The sequence below is a fragment of the Aspergillus nomiae genome (assembly GCF_001204775.2).
Source record: "Aspergillus nomiae NRRL 13137 chromosome Unknown contig00117, whole genome shotgun sequence".
Lineage (NCBI taxonomy): Eukaryota > Fungi > Ascomycota > Eurotiomycetes > Eurotiales > Aspergillaceae > Aspergillus > Aspergillus nomiae.
In genome coordinates, this window is record NW_015378172.1 from 37,751 (window position 1) to 57,841 (window position 20,091).

At 48.4% G+C, this 20,091-nt stretch overlaps 4 protein-coding genes across 4 annotated transcripts; 2 read left to right on the forward strand and 2 right to left on the reverse strand.

The window, feature by feature from the left end:
* Positions 1-279: 279 nt before the first annotated feature.
* kin1 (putative serine/threonine protein kinase Kin1) lies at positions 280-3,601 on the forward strand (the record flags this gene model as incomplete). Its single annotated transcript, XM_015550232.1, has 3 exons — positions 280-906; positions 964-1,591; positions 1,659-3,601. 3 exons carry the CDS (start codon positions 280-282, stop codon positions 3,599-3,601), a joined length of 3,198 nt encoding a protein of 1,065 aa, XP_015407306.1.
* A 3,932-nt stretch (positions 3,602-7,533) lies between these two features.
* On the forward strand, positions 7,534-9,500 carry clrD (histone-lysine N-methyltransferase Clr4; the record flags this gene model as incomplete). The annotated part of the gene is made up of 3 exons (XM_015550233.1): positions 7,534-7,587; positions 7,971-8,955; positions 9,046-9,500. The coding sequence occupies 3 exons, from the start codon at positions 7,534-7,536 to the stop codon at positions 9,498-9,500; spliced, it is 1,494 nt and encodes a 497-aa protein (XP_015407305.1).
* A 1,109-nt stretch (positions 9,501-10,609) lies between these two features.
* Positions 10,610-11,143, reverse strand: ANOM_004977 (uncharacterized protein; the record flags this gene model as incomplete). Its single annotated transcript, XM_015550234.1, has 1 exon — positions 10,610-11,143. One exon carries the CDS (start codon positions 11,141-11,143, stop codon positions 10,610-10,612), a length of 534 nt encoding a protein of 177 aa, XP_015407304.1.
* Positions 11,144-12,658: 1,515 nt separating this feature from the next.
* Positions 12,659-19,126, reverse strand: cch1 (calcium channel protein CCH1; the record flags this gene model as incomplete). The annotated part of the gene is made up of 5 exons (XM_015550235.1): positions 12,659-13,594; positions 13,674-14,437; positions 14,503-15,422; positions 15,470-17,508; positions 17,561-19,126. 5 exons carry the CDS (start codon positions 19,124-19,126, stop codon positions 12,659-12,661), a joined length of 6,225 nt encoding a protein of 2,074 aa, XP_015407309.1.
* Between the last annotated feature and the right edge of the window lie 965 nt (positions 19,127-20,091).

Consider the following 20,091-nt stretch of genomic DNA (forward strand, 5'->3'; position numbering starts at 1 on the left):
GACTCAACGTGTATATGGGGGCGTATCGAACCGTCTGCTGGACGTTTCGACGCCTGGCTTGAGCGCTTGTCAGCAAACGCCATTCTTTCCCCCCGCTCCCCCCGACCGGTTCTGACATACCAATAGTAGTACTTAGTATTGTGTCTCCCCTTGGACATTATTTGCCCCAAAACCGATCCGCTTTCAAACCACCCACCCCTCCATCACCCAAAAATTTCGGGTTGAGTGAAGAAAAGCTTGGGCCATCACTGACTGGGGCTATTCTAATTTCGCATCGTGATGTCCACAACTGCCCCATCGTCAGCGTCGCCATCGGTCGTCCGCAGCCATTCCACAACCTCCCGACCTCCTTCCTATCGCCCTGTTGTCTCATCCGATAATCCTCACCGAACCCGAAGTGTCGCCGTTAGGCCCGCGACAGCTCATCAATCCTCTCCGCAACACCACTATCATCACTCGCAACATTACCATTCGCATTCCCATTCCAAATCACAATCTTATGATCGCCGGCCCCCTTCGAACCAAGCGGTATTTGACAATATAGCTCGTCGAGATTTTGAGCAACCGGTAACTACCCGTCGGAGCAACTCAAGAGAGCGGTCTCAGGAGCGTCCGTCTACTGCTTACCGTGCTGAGCCTCCTTCGAATAAACATCACCGGAACTTGTCCGTTCAGGGTCACCAGCGGGATAGCATCGATATGGCTGCCGCAGGGCCTGTCATGGCCGAGGGCGTCCCTGGCCCGCAGCAGGTTGCTTCGGGTTCGCGCCTGCATCCAGGTACCATGCCGTCCAAGCGTCGCACGACAATCACCACCCCGTCAGGTCAGTGGGCCTTAGGGAAAACCCTAGGAGCAGGGAGTATGGGCAAGGTCAAGGTTGGGAAAAACATCGAGACCGGAGAACAGGTGAGCATATCTTATCTTGGATCGGTGGATTCGTCCAATTAACCTTGTTCATCTCAGGTGGCCGTTAAGATCGTACCCAGGCAGTCGACGGAGGAACATCGGAGCTCACGCGATGCTGAACGCGCAGATCGTTCGAAGGAAATTCGGACGGCCCGAGAAGCCGCCATTGTTAGCCTTGTGAACCACCCTTATATTTGTGGTATGAGAGACGTGGTGCGAACCAATTATCACTGGTACATGCTTTTCGAGCTGGTCAATGGTGGTCAGATGCTGGATTATATCATATCCCATGGGAAACTAAAGGAGAAGCAAGCACGGAAATTCGCACGGCAAATTGCTGGTGCGTTGGATTACTGTCACCGCAACAGCATTGTGCATCGTGACTTGAAGATCGAAAACATCTTGATCAGCAAAACTGGTGACATCAAAATCATCGACTTCGGTCTGAGTAACCTCTTTTCCCCCAGGAGCCTTCTGAAAACATTCTGTGGAAGTCTTTACTTCGCCGCTCCGGAACTATTGCAAGCGAGACAATATACCGGGCCGGAGGTGGATGTCTGGAGCTTTGGGATCGTTCTATACGTCTTGGTCTGCGGGAAGGTACCGTTCGATGATCAAAGCATGCCAAAGTTGCATGCGAAAATCAAGCAGGGTGTGTTTGAGTTCCCGCAGGGGCTGTCTGCAGGTTAGTAACACTATACGCTCACTGCACTCCAATGTTTGAACGGTCACTGAATTATGTATAATGGCAGAATGTCGCAGCATAATTTCGCGCATGTTGGTTACGGATCCCAAACAGCGCGCCAGTTTAGCGGAAATCATGAACCATCCGTGGATGAATAAAGGATATAGTAGTCCTCCTGAAAACTATCTTCCACACCGCGAACCATTGCAGCTTCCGCTAGACCCAGAAGTTATCGAGAAAATGACGGGCTTCGATTTCGGCTCGCCAGAATATATCACCACGCAGCTCACCAAGATATTAGAATCCGAAGATTATCAGCATGCCGTAAGAACAAGTATACGTGAGCACCCGGCGCCGAATCATGGAGAGAAGAAGCGTGGCATGTTCGATTTCTACAAGCGACGAAATTCGACGAGCCGAGACACCCTCTCCGCCCCTTCCGCAGAAGCTGTTCAGCTGGGAAATGATCCTTTGAATGCATACAGTCCCCTGTTGTCCGTTTATTACCTTGTTAAGGAGAAGCTCGAGAAAGAACGGGCCGAGAAAAATCCTGGGGCTCTTGGTGTTCCACACTCAGCCGGAGATGCTATGCTCCAGATGCCCGACCTCCCAGCTCCGGAAGCGGCACACACCAATCAGTATCAAGTGCCAGGGGAGAAGGACAATACCAGGCGGGCTCGCCCTCGAGCCAGGACGCATGGTGACGATGACCTCGCCGAGGGAGTTAAAAAGCTCCATCTGGCGCCTGGACAGGGATCTCCTGCTCCCACAGCGTCACAACCAGAAACCCCTATAAAGAAAGAAAGCACTGCAGCGGGTATCCTGAGGCGATTCAGCACCCGCAGAACAAAGGATCGCGGCCGCGATCCAGACCGTGGCAGGGTTTCCAGTCCCCATGCCCCGTCATTAAACGTTCAGCCACCTGCCGACTCGGCCTCTCCACTGTCCAGAGGATTTAGTATGAGAAGGGCCAGACGTGCCGAGCCAACTCCTGCAAATATTCCTTCTGTGGGAAGCCAGCCGCAGCACCAAGATCTTCTCAAAGCCCCTGGATCAGAAGAGCCGGCCTCACGATCCAACAAATCCCTAGGAAGATCGACTAGTGTCAACTCAGCTGATTACCGAGCTCGGCGGGCAGCACGCAGGAACGATCAAGATGGGGCAGGCCCGCCACCCCCAACCAGTGGGTCTGATTATTCTGGCGCGAGTGCACATAAAGACCAGACACCTCAGAAGGAGACCAGGACGGGTCGCACGCCTACCTCAAGAACTATGTCACTCGGCCATGCTCGCCGTGAGAGTATACAGGCTCGTAGGGCCAGACGAGATGCTGCTAGAGAAGCAAATGTTCCCGAGGAGACTGATGCAGATATCTCTGGCGCAGGAACTGCCCTGGAAAGTGCAAATGAAGGGGAAGATCTATCGAAACCAGTATACCTCAAGGGTCTTTTCAGTGTTTCCACCACTAGTAGCAAGCCACTCCCCGTCATTCGAGCCGATATTATCCGCGTCCTTAGACAGCTCTCCGTGGACTACGTTGAAATCAAGGGAGGCTTTAGCTGCTGCCATACACCGAGCATTGAGATAGATAAAGTGGTTGATGTCGGGCCTCCAAGCCCCGATAGGCAGGGCCACATGTCTAATCACCGTCGACGCATCAGTTTCGGAGGGTTCCTGGGCCATGATGATGGCAGGGAGGAGGTTCGACACACTCCCAGGTCCCAACGTCGAACCCGTGCGCCGGATCATAGCTTCGTCACCAATTCAGAGGCATCCGAAGAATATCTTTCTGCGCGTGACAACAATGTGGTCGTCGGAGAACGCGTCATGGGTGAGACTACCACGCGAGTTCAAAGCGACACCGGAGAGAACTTGGTTCTCCGATTTGAAATCCTTATTGTCAAAGTGCCGCTGTTCTCTTTGCATGGCATCCAATTCAAAAAGGTGTCCGGCGGCATGTGGCAATACCGAGAGATGGCCAAGAAAATTCTGGACGCCCTGAAACTCTAAGATGCATTTTTAATCTTCATACGATAGCATGAGACACTACTATCAGTCATAAGAATTATGGTTGATGTGAATGGTCGGTATCATGAAGCATTTGCATGAGCGTCATGTTTTTTTGTCGTATTTTTCCTATGTGATTTTCTTTTCGTCCCATCTTGCCTCTACATGAATTACCGTCAGCTTCTGGTTTGCATTATATTGAGCTGGCTCAGTTCACAAGCCGCTGTTACTGGTCTGTCTTGGTGTATATTAGAACCGAGCAAGGATGATGCATCATGGATTACAGTCGATTTGCCCTTTGTTCCATGTGGCTATTGGCGTTGTTTTGTATATTTGTCCCCAAGTTGTTGCATGGCACCTTATAATGTAATTCCTCATGTCATGTAGGTCTAGAGCTAGACCTCGTGCACGTAGCATATAATCTACTAAGTATCAAACGTTTCATGACCAACGCGACTTCCACAATAATATGAGTTTGCTTAAGTAGTCACCGGTGTGCTGATCGAATTGCCTTCTACAATAATGCTGAAAGAGCCTGGCGTCAGTTGTTGAGCCACTGGCAGACATGCTACATTGAAGGGCCGTAGCTGGGATGCTGTTGTTATATATACAAATTGTACATACAAAGTGGTTGGGGCTATGTAAGGGCAAAATTAATTTCTCCGAAATAAAATCATATATTAAATATATATCATACTGGGGAAATGTGCGAAGGTGTTGCTTGATCATAGAGCTCAAGGATATATGTATATTTACGGTTAAAGAATTCAACTGGCCGCGGGAAGGGTTCAGAATATGTGTGCCTCGTTTAGCTGCCGGACTGGTCTGTGAATGAGAATCCAGTTTTGAATTATATGAATTACGTGATGGCACGGGAAACATGATTACAATTTACATCTTGTGGACCGAGGATCTAGGATGAGACAGGAGCATCAGCAGAGAAAGTACAGAGTTTTAGTATCAGATACAGTCATCCTATCTAGAAGATATGGATAATGACACGTGAATATGGTTAAAAAGGTGAAGTTCAATAAATCAATTTAGCCTCCTAGGTAGTAGATCAGTATTTACACTATATATATAAATCTAGCATTCTTGGAATGATTACTTCCGCTTGGAATCAATTGTAGTGGCCTTTTTACCTCGTGGAATAACGTACCCTAGAGCGTGGGTTTAACAGTCAGCTTGTGCTTTACAAGTTAACACGTCCTTCTGACAGATCGTACCTTTCCTCCAGCAATATGTTAGAGTGATTGTCAAGGGTAGGCTGTACAATAATACAGTATATCAATTGGCCACGAAGCCCGAAAGACCAAGAAACATCTACAAGATAGAAACCCTGGTAAGTAGGTGAATATAGCTCTATGTTAAGTAGTGTACAAAGTGGTCCGGAGTCTCAGACTTCAGTGAGGGATATTGTTGCCTTAAGGCTGGTTATGCTTCCAAGTTGTAGATTGCGGATTGATCGACCAGATAAGAGTGAGGAGTCGGACCATCATTGTGCGGTATATAATACCATAGCTAGTAGTTACAACCTGCTAGGGGTTGGTGTGTGTGTAGTCGCAGTTGTATATAATCTTCATATAAAGTTTGGTTGCTTGGCGCGCGATCACTAAGATTCTAATTTCTATCAAGCTTCTTTTGAATATATTGTTTGAAGACAGCTCACAGGAACTGGTTGGTAAGATATATAGATTGGAATAATACAGTTCTATACTCTATTGCAGTGAAGTTGGTAAATGTGGAATATACTAGCACCCCATCTGGTGAATGAATACTAACTATACTATAGCCTATAGCTAGTAGTACTAGGTGGTGACCTTAGGCTATCTAGTGCACTACTTAGTAGGTTCTAGGGTGGAAGAACACACCCTAGGGTGTGGCCCTAAATCTTTCAACACATACTCCGGAGTCCGGAGTATGCTCAGTGGCCAGGGCTTGTCCTGATATGTCTTTGAACTATCCGGCACCAACCTGACTAGGTCTTAAGCATACTCCGGGAGTCCAGGACCAGGACCCTGGCCCGGATTGCAGCCCATAAATTATATACTAAGAAAATTTGGTCCTGACTTCCTCACTCTCCATTCACATCAAGTTATGGTAGTTAAGTAGACAATGAGAGTCCTATAGTTTGGCTTGTGTATTAACCTCTTTCGGGTTTCCGCTGCCCATGGGCCGTTCATTCCATAGGAATTACCTTTCTCAACGGCGAGCCTAGTTACCATTATTGTGCCAGCATCGCTGGCTGCCGGGATACGGTCTGCTGGGTATAAACCGTGGCCATTGCTAGTTAGCCACCTCAAGCCAAGGAATTAGGACTGCCCCTAGGGTTTAGGGCCCGCCACGGCGTAACCCGGGCTTTGTTGTACCCATAGGCCGCCGGGTGCCACGACCACGGTGCCGGCTCTTAGCGGTCGCAGCGCCCTGGACTTAGCGGCTGCCCAGCCCTCCTAAGGGAATGGGCCCCCTAGCCTCGAGCTTCTAAGAGGCTGTTCTTAAAAGCCTATTTAGGATTTCGAAATTTTAATATGATTAGTAGCTATACAGTAGCACGAGTATAAGAAAAAAAATTATTCTGACTTCCCTGACTCCTCGAGGTTCCCTGTTTCTATTGAAAGTAGTAGACAGCATGGACTAAAGTCTCTGAGTTGAGCCTTCCAAATTACAGCTGAATGGTGGCGAGTGCGTGATAAGTATACCGGATTCTGACCAGTTGGCGGTTCTCTGGTTCGCCCGGTGATTCGGGCCTCGGGCGTCATACAAAACCAGTTGGCAGATCATTCCAATGGATTCGCAGTCCACTTGTGCTTATTTAGTGAAATTAACTTCAGGAACAAAGGTATAACATATCAAAAATAATCTTTTAAGTACACCTGGGCAGTATTATCTTAGTTACCTGGTGTATCTCAGTATTTGGCTTGCCCTTAGATTTGATTCTCTTCAATCTCTTGATATCAAATCCGGGTCACAACGGTTGGGTGGCCAGGCAACTGCCAGAGAACTTGTGGCGTCCCGGTCGCAAGTCGCAAGCAACACAACTGCATGCGACATACTTCTGGCTGCACTGTCCCTAATAAGTTTTGTATACTATGTATATACTTTGCGCTCCGTAATAAATCTATAACTATTCCAGAAACACAAGTTATGCCGAATTTCGAGGTTTATTTCGAGAATGATCGAGATCACTGATTGGGCATTCAATATCAATGCCAAGCGGCAAGCCGTGGCCCGTCGCAGAAATAACAATGAGAGTCTAGACATCTTTCAGCAGCTCTATTACCTCCACCAATGCGCTTATTTTAATTTTAAAAGTAGTGTTGCATCTAGGAAATTTTACTTTATATGTTCAAGTAGTTTGAATCCTATATCTTTCGAGTTGGTAAAAGCCCGTGGTGATTGGTCAGTTTTGGCCCATTTTGGCTGGCGGCATTCAAGACACGGCGCCAACGGGCGAAACTTTAGGGTCTTTTTCTTTATTTGTGTTCGTGATACGGTGATACCATATCATAATGGTTTCTAATCCCCGCCAGCCATGATTTGCTTTCTGACTAGGATATAGAGGTGCAGCGAATGGATGCTAATTTTACAAAGATAATATATAGAATGGCCTCCAGGCTCCTTCATCTTTGTTTTCTTTCAAGTTTCCCCTTGAAATCTCTTCTAGAAAGACCTGAACGAACGAGTTAGATGCTGAGGATTTTTGATATCAAGCTCCCTGACTAAGCAGCAAAAACACCTCGAATGGGCTTAGCCCCATGGACTAGCGCCAGTGCTAGCGTCATGAGATGCAATTCCAACTCCCCTGATCTTCATCCCCATGTCCATGTCTTGACTCTTCCTGAACTTCCTTTTCGCGATCCTCCAAGAGGCCTTTTTCTCGGCCTAGTTCTTCCTGAACTTCCTATTTTCAGCTCTGTCTCATCGTGCCTGTCAAGATGGTCATTGATTTGACAGGAGATTCTGATTCTGAGGACCAGATCCGCTCGCAGGTCAGTTTTTCTATTATGTGGTTCACTGGTTCTGAGACCATGGCTGTAGACCCAGACGTGTTATTGTCAACAAATCCAGTGTTTAAATAGCCACAACGGCCAGCTAGTATGGCCACGATCCTATACAACAAACATCCTTGATATATTGCCATCATGAATCGTGATGTTCCTTGACTTTGTCTAGATCCCCCCGAGTGGTCTTTATCTTATTTGACTTTCTCCTTTCTTTTGTTTTTTTAATCTTATAATTTTCCATATCCTACTGTACCGCAACGGCAATGGCTATGTTATATTGCTGTCCGAATCTTCTCAGTTCTCCTTCACTTTTTGTTGACCTTCACCACGCATCCTATACGATGTCTCTCAACTAATGTCATAATTAGCTACACTCAAATATAAAATCGGCTACACCGAAATTTTTCACCCACTTAGCCCATCGGACACCGTTACCGTCAGTGCCTCTGAAGAGAAAGCCGGAGAAGAGCCCTGAGTCAGAGCTATACGATGCCTTTTTCAATTTCAGAAAAAAGCCGTTAGCACCCTCAGTGGGATCCTCTGCAGCTTCAAGCCCTGTCCCCCATCAGAACAATAAGCCGAATGGCTGTTCCATAGCTCCTGCGCTCCAACCTAGCACCCCGAGCCCAAGTCCAGCCATCACGGAGCAGAGTCTGCCGGCACAGGCCATCAGTGTTGTGGTTCCTTCTCCTTCTCGACAGCTGAAGAAGGAGATTGAGTCTGCCAAGTGGGCACCAAGCGCTCGAAGTTGTACCCCTGAGCTGAAGGGGGTTTTGGAGAAATTCTACCCAACTAATGCACATGTAGAGCGCGGTCTTAAGGGTGCTTATCCAGCGGCGAGGAAAGTCAACCGTGCTGCGATCCCTCTGCCCATTGGCACGCCCGGGCCAATCTTAAAGAAGAGACCGGAGGCCCTTGATCAGCAATACCGCACTCTACAGCGCAAACTTTCTATGATCAAGGGACCTAAAGTCACATTTGCGCCAGATGATGGACTAAAGCTCGCAAAGGTTACCGCTAACTTTGAGTTCATTAATAGCTATAAACTTCACAAGGGGGTTTCCCCTGCTCCAGCTGAATTCATTGGTGGCTGTAGCTGTGGTAAATACTGTGACCCTGACAGGTGTCCATGCTCTGAAAAGGAGGATGATTCAACTGAAAATATCATTCCGTACCAAAGAGCCAGGGACCGCCCAGACCTTTTAGTCCTGACTCCAGAATTCTTAAAGCGCTCGACAATGATCTTCGAATGTGGCGCGAAGTGTGCCTGCGATAAGGGCTGCTGGAATAGGGTCGTGCAGCGTGGTAGGACTGTGGAACTAGAAATTTTCCACACTGGCAATCGTGGCTTTGGTAGGCTCACCTTCTCTCCAATTTTTTTTTTTTAAAAAAATAGTTTAAAAAAGAAACTCTACTAACATGCAAAAAAAAAAAAAAAAATAGGCCTCCGGTCTCCCAGCTATATCAGAGCGGGCCAGTTTATCGACTGTTATCTAGGAGAAGTTATTACCAAAAAACACGCAGATATTCGCGAAGACATCGCCCTGAAAAATGGCCATTCCTATCTCTTTGGACTTGACTTTTCCCCCGAAGTTGATGAAGCAGACATCTATGTCGTGGATGGACAGAGGTTCGGCTGTGCAACTCGCTTCATGAACCACTCCTGCAGACCGAATTGCCGGATGTTCACTGTCACTAACACAATCGGGGACGAGCGGCTTTACAATTTGGCTTTCTTCGCCTTGAATGACATCCCACCGATGACCGAATTGACCTTTGATTACAACCCCGGCACAGAGAAAAGCACACAGGTTGACTCTAGTGTCGTCGCTTGCCTTTGTGGAGAGGATAACTGTCGAGGTCAACTCTGGCCGAGCAAACGCAAGGGCACCAAATAAACTGCATGATCCCCCTCGCATCGGCAACCTATCTATTCGTCTGTCCCCTCGCCTCACATATTCTCATCTCTGGACCCTTTTTCCACTACCATCTCAAACTTCTTTTGTATGTACCACACGCACTTTATTCAGCGTCAGCGTTGCATTGGGAGCGTTTGCACAACCACACCCGGCGTTTCTAGCATGGAGGAGCGATCATACCTCTTTTTTTTAATTTTTTTTTTTCTCAAAAGTGCATATTCTACAGGATGAGGCTGGCCTTCTCCCCGGCATAATCGACTATTCCCATGGCGTATCATTGCATTCGGTATGGACAACTGTTCATCGCCCATTACGATACATGTACATGTTTCATTGATCTGTATCCGTGGAAGGAACAGACGCGTTCTTCTTGTCCTATCCTTTTGTTGAGATAGCTGAGCTGTTAAACTCCCGCCTTCAGTTCAGCTACGTTGGTAAAGGGCATCTTTCATTCGATCGGCAATTTCCTGCTTCGTTTCTCTTTTTTTCCTTTACGAATTTCTTTGGCATATTCCTGGGGATTACTCATCCAATTTTACCAGCATCTTGATTGACTGCTATGCTGTTTTTATGATTGGAGTTGGGTGCTGCTTTTCTTTGTTGATAGTCTGATTGAAGGATACCCCTGTACCGGCACAGCGCAGCGTCCTCGACTAGACAGAAGCTAGATACCTGAAAGCAATAATGATCATTACAGTTGCTGCTCCTTTATTCAAATCGACTACGATAGTCATGATCAACTGCAGTGATGGGAAGTGAAAGATACGTAGTATATTCCATCATGGACACTCATCTAAAAAAGACCACCGAATCACATCCGTCCTTTCTATATCGAATCGGTTGACGCCGTTGACCGTTGACCCAAACTCCAAATCAACCAATCAACCCAGTTGATAACACCTTGTCCGTATATGCAGCAGATAGCCAGCCACCCTTTACCGCTAATTAATATACCAAATCGCTTGACGGGTAGCGATGATAGCAAACGTAGAGTCAAGAAAGAGAGTAAGAAGGCAAGGTAAGAAAGAGAAAAAAAAGGAAAGAAAGAAAGAAAGAGGAAGAAAGTGAGCAAAAGAGAGCGAATAACTTCAAGCACGCCCCTCCATGACCTCGAATATACCGCCCATGACGAACCGCGGCTGGGACACTTGCGAAGCCTGACTCTGGCCGGAGGACCGATCGCCCGCGACAGAAGAGAAAATATTGGCATTCAGGTCCATCGGGATCCCGACCGGGTCGACGGGGCGGGGCTCCATGAGGTCGAGACCTTGTCGCTCGATGGCATCCTCGTCACACCGGGTACGTTCCTCGCTGAGGGCTAGATCGACCTTGGACGGACGATGGCGGAGGAAGACAAGCGAGGGCCGACGGAAAACAGATGACAGGCGGAAGGGGCTCTGGCTGCGACTGCCGGCGTCGCTGGTCTCGGAACGGGAGCCGGAGGTCGGGCGGTAACCACGGTTGAAGCGGCGGAATGGGGATGTGGGCGACGAAGTGGGACTGTTGGTAGTGGAGCTGAGAGGGCTGGCCGTGGAATAGCCATCGCTGCACACGCGGTCTTGAGGAGGTTGGAACGAAGTGTGCAGGGATAGGCCGGGAGTCGAGGTGAGGTTGGGACGCATTTTTTTTGTTTTTCTGGTGGGAGGGTGATTTAAGTTTTTAGATGAATGGGTACGGTCAAATGTGAGCTGTAGAAAATCGACGGGTGCCGTGTCGACTCTTTTAAGGTTGATGGGCTCCGGGATCGTTTGGCCTCGTCCTGAGCGGGGGAGGCGATATTGAGTTTAGGTTTCGATGAGATTTTCAAATGAAGGGCGAAGTCGTCCTAACCAGGTGGTGGTTCGACGGGCCTTCGTCGGTGGGTTGTGACACGTAGAATGAATGGGCGATGGAATGCCCGGCCGTTGACGGATGGATGGCTGGTATAGATCGCAAAGTAATGACCAAACGAATGGATTAGGGATCACCAGCGAGTCATTTAAGGCCGGGTGAGAAAACCAAGGACAAGTCCCGATGTAAAGTGAGATTAAAATAATAATACGATCGACAGCTCACCCAACACGGGACGGTAGCAAATGAACAGGGACGAAGCAACGTGAGAGATTGATGGATGGATGAAACAAACAAAAACCACCAGACGGAGAGAGAGAGAGAGTTCCGTGGGGAATAAGAAAATTAAAGAATAGAGTCAATAGGTCTTGAGAGAGAGAAGGACCGACCGATCGACAGAGAGAAAGAAGGAGGAGAAGAAGAAGAAGTAAAGAAAAGAAAAGAGAGAGGGATAGTGTCAGAGAGAGGAGGAATAACAGGATGCTTTATAAGGATCGGAGGATTTCCATCTCCAGGATATTCATCGATCGGAAATGGTCTGCAAGGATGAGCTCGTGAACGGGTGAATCCAAAGTCAACTCCTGCGCTCAGGTCATCAATCGTTTATTATTCAATTTTATTGATTTTCTGGATGAATTGTGCCCGACGAATGCAGCGCAAATGGGATTGTTGACAGATCGAAAGATTTCCATGGGTGGATTGAATGGCAGCTTCCGGGAAAAAGAAAAGTCACGGACTCACGGATCACGCTGCAAACGTCGAGCGTTGCCCGTTTCCGTCTGTCCAGCTTCCTGTACTCTTGCTGATTCTTGCGCCAGAAAGCTTCTTCCGTGGCGAAGGGGTTCGTGAAGGGCAAAACTATTGTTTCTTAGTGACTGCCATCCCTCCCAATCCGGTAATCAGGGCTTCTAGGTAGGTTCTACTATTCTCTCATCGCATTCCTCTTCGCTTCTCTTCTCTTCTCTCCTCTCCTCTCCTCTCGTTCATGGGCAAACCCTCTTTTCATTTCCCTCATCTCTATGCCTGGAATCTATCCACAGCCGACTCTCCAGAACAATGGAACATAATCACTCAATTCTCCCTCGCGCCACCGCTATGCAATTACCCAAGTCTAGCGGATCAAACATGATATCTGTACAAATCTTACATAACCAACATCACAAACCCTAAAAAGGAAAAACAAAAGAAAAACAAAAACAAAAAAGAAACAAAGCCTTCGTTATACATACATAGTCAACGTTAGTCTCAAAACTTCATCACAGCATGGCTCATACCCCCCCCTCTTCCCCCTCACCAAATCCGGCCTTTCAGCTATCCCGTCGTCGACGCTGGGTAAAGCTCCGACGGATACTTTCACCCCAAACCGAGTCATCCAACGTTTGCATCACGTCTTGTGCACTCATAACACTGTTCTGTCGTGATCGCCCGGGTGCCAAAGACGACTCGTCATGCAGATCCGGCCCATCTCCATATGATGACGTCGTATTCGCTCGAGGACGGTTCGGCGAGAGCGACGGGCTGATGCTAGACCACTCGGTAGGGGAATGCGTCGCCGACATCCGCCCAGCTAAAGTCGTGTCAATCCGTGGGAGGTGACCAGCCTGCGATGACGAGCCACCTTCCCCTCGTGTGGGCGAGAGGGGTGACAGCATGGGCTGCGACGACGATTCCCCATGATCATCACCGGTTTCTGGCGCCGTCGCCCTTACCTCTTCTTCGGGATGGTCGTCCTGGGTTCCATCGTCCACAAAGATCTCCGGCACCGTGAAGTTCGGCACTGCGGTCATCCGAGCAGATCGACTCCGCTCGACTTGTCGGCGGAATTGCCGAGACCAGTAGAGGGTGTCGAAGAACCCAATGACCGTCTGTCGACGAACGGCTTCCTCGACGCGTTGGAGCCTCGCTCGTCGACGTAAGAACTCTTCAAGCTTCAAGCTCTTGCTGTCGTTGATCACATTGTAATGTGCGAGGATCATAAGGCATGAGTGGAATGAGATGCCGCGCACTGGGTCTGCGGAAACCTTGACTTCCTCATAGAAAGTGTTGAGTCGTTGCCGTCGCTCACGGACATCGTCAACTGGGATACGTCGCAGAATCTTAGCCATCTTCTCAAGGTCTACCCCGTCGACCACCCTTCGGTGCCCAATTAGCGAGTCTCTCCTATCAACTCTACATTCCTCCAAGATGCGTCCGATCGTGAATTCATCGTCATATATGCGCATCGAAAAAACACCCGAGAGCTCCTGCATACCATTTAGTGATTTGGGTGAGGCATAAAACGAGACATGGAGAAGCATCGAGGCCAAAAGATATATAACTTACCCCCAGTAGTCGTGGGAATTGCTCTTTAGAGATATATCCGGTCCCATCAGGGTCATACGTCGCCCAGGCTTGCTTGAAGCGACGAATTTCCTCACGACTGATTGCATAGAGCCCGCTGCTTCTCTGATACACATACGAGAAGCTCTCGAATATCAGAGATACGAACAACGAGACGAAAATATACATGCTAATAATGTTCCACGCAATGAAAAGTGTTCGAGCCCATGCCGCACTGCCACAGTCGTCGTTCAAAAAATCGTCATTAGACGTACAGATCGGAGGTACCATTGTGGCGAAGTCTTCCATTACTTGATTCCATCCTTCACCGCAGCTCATTCGGAAGAGCAGGATGAGTGACCTGGGGATGTCTCGAAAGTTGATATTGTTGTTTCCCTCTCCACCGAATTTGGTAAGACCAAAGGTTTGGTTCAACGCAATAGCGAAGACAAGGAAAAGGACCAACCAGGTTGCAAGGAGGTTACCTATTGCCGTCAAACTAGCTGCGGCTGTCTTGAAAAGCTGATCAAGTTGGTTGTTCCGTGGAATGATCAAGAGGGTAATGGCCACAAGGAAGAGCTTGCTGAGCTCCACGATGACTTGCCGGTTCGACACGAAATTTAGGATTGTCATCACGATGGTACCGGGGACTACAAGCAACGAATAAAGGTCCCAGGAGCTTCTACTAAATCGATGCCAGCCCAGTCCGAACAGCCGGATAATGAGATTCGCAGCGTAGAAAAAGTTGAATATGAGAAACAACACCTCTAGAAGACAAACTCCCGTGTCAGTAATGAAAGGATTTCCTCGGATATCTCATCTAGCCACTCACCTCTGCAAAACTCGAATAGAAAGGGCTCCGGGTAGTATTCCAAAACTAGCAATAGAATATGAAGTAGTAGAATGGTGGATACACATCGTGCCCACCGCCCGTGTTTCTTAACGGCGATCCGATAGCACCACATCTTCCACTTATGGCTCTTTTTATCAAACGAGCGTTTGGAAGGCGACACCTGCTTGAGAAGTTTCCGCAACTCCAGCCAAGATCGCTGCTCGGCAGTAAGATACGCAACACCAGTCTGCTCGGTGTAGTTTCGCATGAAGACAGATACGAAGAGCGTCAACACGAAAACAGCACCAAGCAGGTTGAATACAACGAAGAAAAGCCCGTTCTCTGGAGCTGTTGATTCCTGTGGCTGCATGTCGACCCCAGTGATACTCATTGCACTTGACTGCACATCCGTCCATCCTTCTTGAGAGACAATCTGGAAGAGGATAAAGAGAGAGTCAAAGAAATTGTCAAAGTCATAGAACGGGTTCGATGCGGCCCGAGGTGCGAGTACGTCCCAGTTGTACGGTGAGCTAGAATACTCATTGATACACTCGTTCAAACTCCCGGTCACGTTGTCATCATTGCACTTAACCATTTGACCGGCAAACAAATTGACACCGTATATAGCAAATGGTATCAGGAAACTCATGGAAACAGCAGCTGCCTCTATGACCTTCCATCCGCCCACAATAATAACTGAATGGAATGTGTCTTTGGCACTGTCACTGACGTTCAACAGCCTAAGTGCCCTTAGCGCTTTGACAGCGCCGACAGATCGCGAGACAGCCCAATCTTCATACATTGCACCCCCAACGTTGATCCAGAGGGTGATAAGTACAACCCCATCAATAAACCCCCAGAACCGCGAAAGTAGGCATTTGGTGTCCAGAAAAACCCATCCGCGATGACCTTGATCAGGGCTTCAAGTGTGAACAAAATCGCAAAGCCCATATCGGTGTAAACGAACCATAGTTTTCTTGTCGGATAGTTCTCACGTTGATAAATCGGTGTGGTGATGCAAGCAATAAGAACCATAGCGATGATGGCTGCATAGACGAACGCGGAGAACGCATACCAGACAGGTTTATAAGGGTCTACGCCTTCAATGCGCTGGTGACCACGCCCAGGTCCCACAATGCGTTGGCATAACCTTCGGATAGGGTTATCCGGTGCAAAGATGAACAGGGATTTGTTATAGTTCGGGTGCCTCATGAGATACTCCCTCTGTGCTCGCTTCCTTTGTTCAGTGGCCGATACGACTTCCTTAGCCATTTCCCTCGGGTCTAACTCTTCATTTGCCCGAGAGAATTTATTCAAGTTGGTATAAAATGGATTCGGCTCTCGACGCATGATGGACGTTGAGATGGTAGTCCACATGCGCGAGAATGTACCAGGCTGACCCGTATCCTCTGTTGTTGTTGTTTCCGCAGGTCCACTTTCTCTCCGTTGATGTTCGGCGGGCGTTTGCTGCTCGTCGAGGAACTCCTGCACAACAGCGTCCTTTAACAACATTTCTAGTGCTGCCGGACCATAGTCCAAAGGCTCCTTGTAACGGTCTGAACTCCGGCCGAACCGAAAGATTTTGGAAAGGGATAGGTTTCCTTGTGAAGATCCATTGAGGTGCTTTTGCTTCAAGAATGCCCGGACTTGCTGGAGTCGTTTCTCATCTTCTGACACATCAAAGCTCTCCTGGATGACGGCAATGAACATGTTCAAGACGATGAAGTTTGCCACAATAAACCACAAGATCAAGAAGATCGCAGATATCCAGGCTGTATTGTAGGGATAAGTGGATGTAGTTAGGTTGTACAAAATCTCCGTCCAATTCTCGCTGGACAATATTTGATACATCCCAAGAAAAGAATTATATATGTTGTTGAAATTGATAGCAGCACCTTCATCTTCAGGTATTGCGCCTCGAAAAAGCTGGGTTGCGAAGATAGAGGCAATGAATGTGATCATGAACAAGAAACCGATCAGGTTTAGTAAACCAACAGTGTTCCGGAAGACAACCGTAATGAGGTCCCTGGTGATAGGAATCGCCAGCACCACGCGATATACCCGAAGAATCTGGAACATGGTGAGAACAGTATATGTCCGTCCCGAGTCCCGAATAGGCGGAAGCTGAATGATACAGGTGATGATCGCGAGCCCCAGATCGACCCAGTTACGACGCTTCTTGTGGAATTTGCGCCAATCAGAGGCGAAACGCAAGATAATTTCGGCTAGAAGAATAAGCGTCACAATGGTTTCCGTGTTGTCGATGAAGTTTCTTCGACCAGGGGTCATGGAAGAGGTTCTTAGCGCTTGGACAACTAGATCGAAAGTGATGATACAAACCCAGAGCCACTCAGTCTTATCATAGAAGCGCTTGACGGTGCTTCTTTTGCGGGAGTCAAGATTCTCTTTTTCGACATTGTCCAGCTTCTGAACAGCGAAAGCGCTCCGTTTACTCTCTTCTCTGATCACTTGGAAAGTATGTGTGATAACAGCAACTAACAAGTTCACTAACCACAGGCTTAGGATGATGAAACCGCATACGAAGAAAAGAGCAGCTGCAAGATAATCAGTGTCAGTGGTATAGTAAAGAAGATCTGTGAACGTGTTTGAGCTCATGATGACGAATACCAGCTCCAGCGAATTCAGAATGTTATCGAAGTTCACAGTCCCTTTGTAAGGCATGTCATTTTCGATGCATATAGATCCGGCAGGACATAGATAACCCTTAGCCGAAGGTGGGGATTGTGAGTTATCAGATTTTGAGATCCAAGGATGTGCCTTGCCAGTGGTTTCATTGATATAACCCCCGCAAAACTGAAGGCTCCCATTAGGATCATTTAGGGTAAAGTTTTCCTGGCCATCTTTACCAATCCATTGACAAGTTCTTCGGAAGCTTGATTTAAAACTTTGGATGCCCACGATAGCAAAGAGGAGCCAGAAAAACCCAATGAGAAAGGCAACATGGGCCAGCAGTGGAGCTGCCTTCTTGAGACTGCGAAGAATCACCTATCAGTTTATCAGCAGATGTTTGCAAAGAAAAAAGATGATTACGACTGACAGAGGTGCCATTGGTCAGGGCGAGAAGACGTAAAAGCCGAAGACAGCTCAGCATGCGAAAGACATAGAGCTGCTGGCGACTCTCAACCCCTTCTATAGCAAGAAAGAAGGCTATCCAATAGGCGACTACGGCCACAAAGTCGAGCCGATTGAAAGAATGTCGGAGAAAAGCTCGGTGAGCGAGGCGCACACGACGTTTCTGGACAGGGTCATCGGCTATTTGCCGATCTAGTTGGTTCAAGCCGCCAGTAAATGTTCGTATAATTGATGCTTGCGGCTGGTCCGGAATAGCCGACGGCCTTCTCGTAGAGAACTGGCGTTGTGGAGTAATGAGGTTCTTTCCTTTCTCCATAAATGCTTTCCTAAACCCCAGGGATCGATCAATGGTACTATATTCGGCCGGATTGAGAATAAGCCCGGACACCAAGATTTTGGCGATGAGTTCAAGAGTGTAAATTATGAAGATGACAAAATAAGGATAGTCCATAGGATTTCCTCCCCACCGCCCTGACCTTGTAAACTCTGGGCGTGCCGTCTCAATAGTCAGTAAGATCATTTGGATGAAAATTACCACCAAGATAAATAGTTCTGTAAATGGCTGGACAAGCAGATCACACAGCCTCACCCGAATAGGGTTGCTAGGACCCAGAATTCCGAGTGCCTTGCCCCTCAACGGGTTGTTATGATCTTTCCATTTTGCTTGACTCTCCAGCGACGGAGTAGATGGCTCATCGTGTGCATATCCTGGCAGCGAAGGGAGAGCCGGGGGTGCATCTAGTCGCGCGCTCCTTTGTGACTCTTCTCGGAGGATCGACTGCTCAACCACTTCGGGTTCGTTACTCAGATTGACGATACGCTGAGACATGGATTTCATCATCGAACTAGCGCGTTGCAAAGCAGAGCCAGACGATGATGGGGACAGCGAGCGAGCCCTGTCGGTGGCACTGCTGCCGCCGCGGCGCCTCCCACTGAAACCGCCCTCTAAATCATCACCCAGGTGTGACCCCGCGTTGCTCGTAGGAAAGTGGACGGTTCGCGCGCTACTTCGGTCATCTAGCGTAAGACTGAGAGAGCTGGACGCCGCCCCGCTTATAGGCTGGATGTTTCGGGCATCCGTTAACGGCGTGGTATCGGCGACTGTGTTCGGGGATAGGTAATGCGCTGCTTCTTGCTGCCCAAAACTATCCAAGTGTACGATGTCGAAGTCGGAACCGGTCTCATCACGGCTATACCTTGCTGAAGTCCTTGGGCTTGCCGGACCATCGAAACTGAGTCCGACGGAAGACATTGCCTGGGCGAATGCCTCTGGATTGTCCACCGGCGCGGCGTCGGACCCTCGCCGCGGGCGTGCATTTTGTGTCGCAGTCGGGCCATCAATGGGGGAATCCTCGGCTACCCTCTCATAGTTGCTACCGCGCCTGGTCAGCGACCGTCCCGGACGGAAGCTGCTTCCAACCGTGGCTGTTGTACCATGCGACAACGATCCGGACAGGTCTTGTAAGGGTATTGAGTGTTCGGTAGGATGACTGTCATCATTGGTGCCGCGGTCATGGCTATTCGAAGCCATCGTAGGCAGGATCGGTCCGCTAACCGAAGGCAGACATCGCAGACCGCCCGTACAGAAGTGGTGAGAAGTGTCTGATACGTCGTGTCTCCCGGTGCGTGAAATCGCGCTGGAGACCTGCACCTGGTGGGACTGTTTATAAGAGCGCTGACGGGACTTTTCCTTAATTTATTATGCGAAAAAGAAGGTACGGGCTGCAGGGGCTCCCGGATGAAACGTCAATACTAAAACCCAATCAATCACAAGTCCTCATCAGCGTAACGGACGTAACGGGAACAAAGAAGTCAGACTAGTAAGGTACTGGACAAGTGGTCGACTCCAGATTCCAATTGCACAGCATGCGCAGCGGAGCTTCGGCTTGACTCGTTGTGCCCAGGCGGCCAAACTGGGGCGGGTGGGTGCCCGTGATGATTGGCTAGCTTGCCCCTTCAGCACCCAGTGGGAACCACAAACTGCGCACTGCATTTAAACATCCGAGCCTTATGGATGGAAAAGTCCTCGGAACATGTCCCCCCAGCCACACTTTCTATTCGCAGAACCGAACTTCGTCAAAATTTAGGCCTATGGAGTTGGAACTCTTTTCGTTCTTTAATCTTTTAAACTGATGTGTTCATTGTTATGATTCTTCTATAATCTTTCCTTCACTTTCAACTACCGTACCTCGGTACCTAGTAGTACCCTTTTCTCATCTCTCTCTCTCTCTCTCTCCAGGCCATAAATACCGTACCTGACGAATACCGACCTGGAGGGGGGGGGAACCAAAATTACGTTGCCTAGCTGAAGTGAGCACAGAGTGGTCCCGCCATGTCCAAAAATAACTCTAATGCAAGATAACTGCTATTATTAATCTTTGGTCACGGCATTAACTATGGGATGATCATCATTCTCCTTCACTCTCCAGAATACTCAGTACTAGGTAGGTATTTACTTCAAAGAAATAAATAGAGAAAAAAAATAAAAATAAAAAA